Consider the following 5,501-nt stretch of genomic DNA (forward strand, 5'->3'; position numbering starts at 1 on the left):
GTGCATCTGAAGACAGCTACAGTGTACTTACATATAATAAATAAATAAATCTTTAAAAAAAAAAAGAATGCTACCTATCAATTATCGGGAGCTGAGGAGTAAGTAGCCCAGTGGTAGGGAGCTGAGGAGTAGCCCAGTGGTAGGGCTGTAAGACCAAACAACACAGAAAAAAATTCTACCCTGAATTTGTAATGTGAAAGAAAACATAGCTTGCAAAGCCAGAATTAACAATCTAGTTGATCAAAATGGCACACACCTTTAGTCCCACACTCAGGAGGTGGAGGCAGGCAGATCTCTGAGTCTGAGGCCACTGGGTCTTCACAGCTAGTTCCAGGACAGCCGGGGGTTCCCCAGAGAAAAACGGTCTCAAAGAACCAGAAAATGCCGGGCAGTGGTGGCGCACGCCTTTCATCCCAGCACTTGGGAGGCAGAGACAGGCGGATTTCTGAGTTCGATGCCAGCCTGGTCTACAGAGTGAGTTCCAGGACAGCCAGGGCTACACAGAGAAACACAGTCTCAAAGAATCAGGAAAAAAAATTGACTATATACAAATGAGAGAGATGAGGTTTCTTTTCAGTGGTTCCAAGGTCAAAAGCAAAGTACTAAGGTTCGAAAGTGTGAGGAAAGAGTCAAAGGTCTAATCAGGACTTAACAGTTTTAAAGAGGACTTGTTGGTTTCTGTGACAGCTGGCCTGGAACTCGCTATGGAGGACAGGATGGCATTGGACTCACAGAAACCCACCTGCCTTTGCCTTTCTAGTGCTAGGATTAATGCTGTGCACTGAGCCTGCTAGAGGGGATTGTCAACATTAATACGTGAATCAAAGATGCCAATTGTGGGGGTGGGGGGGCACACACCTTTAATTCCAGCACTGGGGAAGCAGAGAGGGAGTAGATCTCTGAGTTTGAGGCCAACCCGGTCTCCACAAGTTCCAGGCCAACCAAGGTTGCATAGTGGGACCTTATTCCAAACAAACAAACAAACAAGAAGCTAACTAGGGGCCAGAAAAATGGCTGAGTTAAAAGCCTAGTTGCTTTTGCAAAGGATCCAGATTATACTCCCAGCACCTACATGCTGGCTCACAACCATCAATCAGTACCTCCAGCTCCAGGAGATCCAGTGCTCAAGTGGACACCAGATGTGCACCTGGTGTCCATACATACATGCAGGTAAAACATTTATAAAGATAAAATAAATAAATAGAAAAGATATATAACAAATAAATGTAACTTTGGGGGTGGGGCATCAGAGGGTTTCTCTGTGGTGCTTTGACTGTCTTGAAACTCAAATCTGTAGGCCAGGCTGGCCTCGAACTCACAGAGACCTGCCTGCCTCTGCCTCCCGAGTGCTAGGATATGCCACTACTACCAGGCTATGGAATTTTGTTTTTAAAGATGTCAACAGTTTTCTCTAACAATCTGCATTTTCTACTGTATGAGGACAAATAATGATAGAATAACTTTATAGCATAAACCAAATACTCGAAAGTATTCTTTGATAAAAGGCTACAACACAGTTCCAAAACTGATATTCCCGTTGGCGATTAACAGGTCAAAACCTACCAGCAACATATCTGCAAGTTCAGCAGTTTTAAACAGCAGTTAGAGTGAAAGGCTAGCTAGATCCAAGGGACCAATAGTACTGCTGTTGTATAGGATCATGGACCTTCTTACAAAAAGCACAGAGATGTCATCCCTGGAAACGCATCATCTACTTAAGAACTGGAAGACCTTAGAACGTGTCTCCTCCCACAGACCCATCTCTGCCAAGAGCCAAACTCTCACTTCTTTATGGGAAAGGATTAAAACAAGCTGTTCCCAAGCCAGGACCCAACAAGAAAGATGGGGAGATTACATGGAAACAAAGCCAGGGACGCCCAATTGTGGGAGGCTAGAACCTGGTGAGACCTCGACACTGACAATTCCCAAGCTTTCCTCCAGTCTCCTCTGCTCTCCTAGGCTGCTCTCCCTCACAGGCCAGAAGCTCCCTGGAGCCAGCACCCACTTTCAAGAGCACCCCACCACGAGCTGCACAGGAGGCTCCTTTGGTCTTTGCCCTCTACCCAGTGTCCCACCGCATCCCCAACCTGAGGGGCGTGCACGGTCTCCTCGGGGCTCTCTGCTCTCGGCTTTCCTAGGCCGGTATCCATAGACGCCCCTCTCCGTCTGGTAACTGCGCCGGAGAAGCAGAACGGCCCGGCGGAGAGCTCTCCCTGCAGCTGCCACACTGGCTGATGCCATGTCCAATCTGAGGTCGAAAACGCTGTGGAAGAATGGAAAAACAGGAGCTGCAGTCAAGCCGAGAGCGAGGGTCAGGTGCGGGAGAGGAGGGAGACCCTGAAAGCACCACGTGAGTCTAAGGACCCGCCCTAGGACAACGCCCCCAGGCCTCATTGGTCGAGATGCCGGCTTCTCTGGGCCAATCAAAGGCTGTAATCTGAGCCGTAGCCACGCCTTGTATCCAGGCAGTTTGGTTTGGGGGCGATCCCGGGGCCAAAGGCCTCCTGGATTTGGACCCTGTGCAAGGCTGGAGACCCGAAAAATATCAGCCTACTGGTACCAAAGTAAAATTATATGTATATCCTGAAGTCTCCCGCCTTAATATTCACCCTCTGCTGGAAGCTCCAGTGTACAGTCGTGTAGTTTTCATTACAGAAACAACGGAGCAGAAAGAAAAAATTTGGGGGAGGGGGCTGGAGAGATGGCTCAGTGGTTGAGAGCACTGACTACTCTACCGAAAATCCTGAGTTCAAATCCCAGCAACCACATGGTGGCTCACAACCATCTGTAATGAAATCTGATGCTCTCTTCTGAGGTGTCTGAAGACAGCTACAGTGTACTTACATATAATAAATAAGTAAATCTTTAAAAAAAAGACCTGGATTTAAAAAAAAAATTGGGGGGAGAAAAAAAAAGTTAATTTCACCTTTTTTTTTTTAAGTTAGCCTGCAAATTGATGGGTTTCATCACTACATTGCATTTTCATTCATACTTTTCCCTATGTCCCTCCCCTTTGATTCCTTTCTACTTTCCTGTATTCTCCCCTCTCCACCATGTCCTCCCCGCCCCCTCCTCCCCCTCTCCACCCCACCCTACCCCACCCACCTACCCCCGCCCCGGAGACAGGGTTTTTCTGTGTCCTGGAACTCGCTCTGTAGATCAGGATGGCGTTGAACTCAGAGGTCTGCCTGCCTATCTGCCTCCTGAGTGTTGGAATCAAAGGCGTGAGCCACCACCACCCTACTAAGGTCTTCTTATATTGTTGCTATGATGTAGAGATGCTTCTCTATCAACCAACATATAGAAGTAAGCAGGTACAGTAGCCAAACAAGCCATCCACTAGGCAGGGATTAGGCTACAAGTTCTAATGCCAACCTTACTATTAAATGGCCATGTAGTTACTTAGTCTCTAAATGTATTAGCATATATGATTTGTGAAGACTGATGGAGTTCTCCTCTTTAACATTTTCACGCATGTGTATGTACTTGATCATACATGTGTATGTATTTTGACCATTCAACCTCCTCTTGTCCCCACCCCCATTAGCTCTTCCTTATTCCCAAATGTGACAGCTTCCATATTCATGGTTCTTATAATGCTTTATGTCTATGGGAGTCTTGCCTGCATGTATGTCTGTGCACCAGGTACAAACAGTGCCTGTGGAACAAAGAGGACATAAGCACCCAGGAACTGGAGTGACAGATGGTTGCTGCCACCATGTGGGCACTGGGAATCCAAGCCAGATCCTCTGGAAGAACAGCCAGTGCTCTTAACTGCTGAGGTATACATACACACACACACACACACACACACACACACACACATATAATCTGTATATAAAAAAACAAAGTGTTTTTCTCTCTGAGCCTGGCTTACTTTGCTTAACTTGATGTGGTGGTGGTGGTCTGAATAAGAATGATCCCCATAAGCTTATATATTTGAATGTTTGGTCACAAGGGAGTGGCACTGCTTGACAGGGATTAGAAGATGTAGCCTTGTTGGAGGAAGTGTGTCCCTTAGCTCAAGTCAGGCCCAGTGTCTCTCTTCTGCTGCCTGCAAATCCAGACGTAGAACTCTCAGCACCATGTCTGCCTGCATGCCACCATGCTCCCTACCCTGATGACAATGGACTAAACTTCAGAAACTGTAAGCAAGCCCCAATTAAATGTTTACTTTATGAGAGTTGCGATGGTCATGATGTCTCTTCACAGCAATAAAATACTGAATGAGACAAATGATGGTTTCTATTTTCCTGCAAATGCCTTGATTTCATTCTTTATGGCTGAATAGTGTACGTGTTAATATCTTCATTCTTTTATCAGCTCACAGGCTGATTACATAGCCTGGCTGTTGTGCATGCGGTCACAGTGAACACAGATATACAGGTATCTCTACTATATAGTGACTTGGATATTTAAAGGCTTATACCTAGAAATGGTCTAAGTGGATCGTGCAGTAGTTTAGGGTTTGCTTTGGGGTTTTTTGCTTGTTTGTTTGTTTAAGAATGCTTGATTACAGCCGGGTGGTGGTGGTGCACGCCTTTTAATCCCAGCACTTGGGAGGCAGAGGCAGGTGGATTTCTGAGTTCGAGGCCAGCCTGGTCTACAAAGTGAGTTCTAGGACAGCCAGGACTATACAGAGAAACCCTGTCTCAAAAACAAACAAACAAACAAAAAAAAAGAATGCTTGATTACTGTTCTATTGCTGTGAAGAGACACCATGACCAAGGCAATGTATAAGTGAAAGCATTTAATTGGGGGCTTGCTGCAAGTTTCCAAGGTTAGCTGGTGACTCGCATGACAGCAGGCAGGCTGACAAGATGCTAGAGTGGTAGCTGAGAGCTGATTTCCTGAGCCATAAGCATGAGGCTGGAAGAGAGACTGTGCCTGGACAGACTTTCAAAACCTCAAAGCCCACCCTGCGACATACCTCCTTTAACAACACCAAACTTCCCAAACCTCCTAACACTGTGCGCCAGCTGGGAACACTCAAATATATGAGCGAGGCCATGCTTGTTCAGAGCATCACAAACCTCCATATTCATGAATTCATTTCCATAGTGACTACAATAATTTACTTTCCCTCTAGCACTATATAAAGGTCTTTTCCATCCTGCTGCTGCTGGTGCTGCTTCTTCTTCTTCTTCTTCTTCTTCTTCTTCTTCTTCTTCTTCTTCTTCTTCTTCTTCTTCTTCTTCTTCTTCTCCTTCTCCTTATCTTCCTCCTCCTCCTCCTCCTCCTCCTCCTTCCTCTTCTGTTCTTAACTTTTTGAAACAGAGTCTTTTTTTTAAAGATTTATTTTTATTATTTATTTTATGTGTATGAGTACACTGTAGCTGTACAGATGGCCATGAGCCATCATGTGTGTGGCTGCTATTGAACTCAGGACCTCTGTCTGCTCAGCTCGCTCTGGCCCTGTGGAGCGCTGCTGCAGTGCCTTAAAGATGGTGCCTGCCATTCTTCTGCTTTGGAGTAAACAAGTCCTTATTTGGCAAGAGGGT

The 5,501-nt window shown here is 46.0% G+C and overlaps 1 protein-coding gene across 4 annotated transcripts in view; it reads right to left on the reverse strand.

The window, feature by feature from the left end:
• Positions 1-5,501, reverse strand: part of Dhtkd1 (dehydrogenase E1 and transketolase domain containing 1) — an 89,062-nt gene that overhangs the window by 63,025 nt on the left and 20,536 nt on the right. For all 4 annotated transcript variants that reach the window (XM_031359521.1, XM_031359520.1, XM_031359518.1 and 1 more), the window contains one exon: positions 2,088-2,263. In XM_031359521.1, coding sequence (XP_031215381.1) covers positions 2,088-2,263 — 176 coding nt within the window. The remainder of the gene's footprint in view (positions 1-2,087; positions 2,264-5,501) is intronic.

This window comes from Mastomys coucha, unplaced genomic scaffold (genome assembly GCF_008632895.1).
Source record: "Mastomys coucha isolate ucsf_1 unplaced genomic scaffold, UCSF_Mcou_1 pScaffold7, whole genome shotgun sequence".
Classification (NCBI taxonomy): domain Eukaryota; kingdom Metazoa; phylum Chordata; class Mammalia; order Rodentia; family Muridae; genus Mastomys; species Mastomys coucha.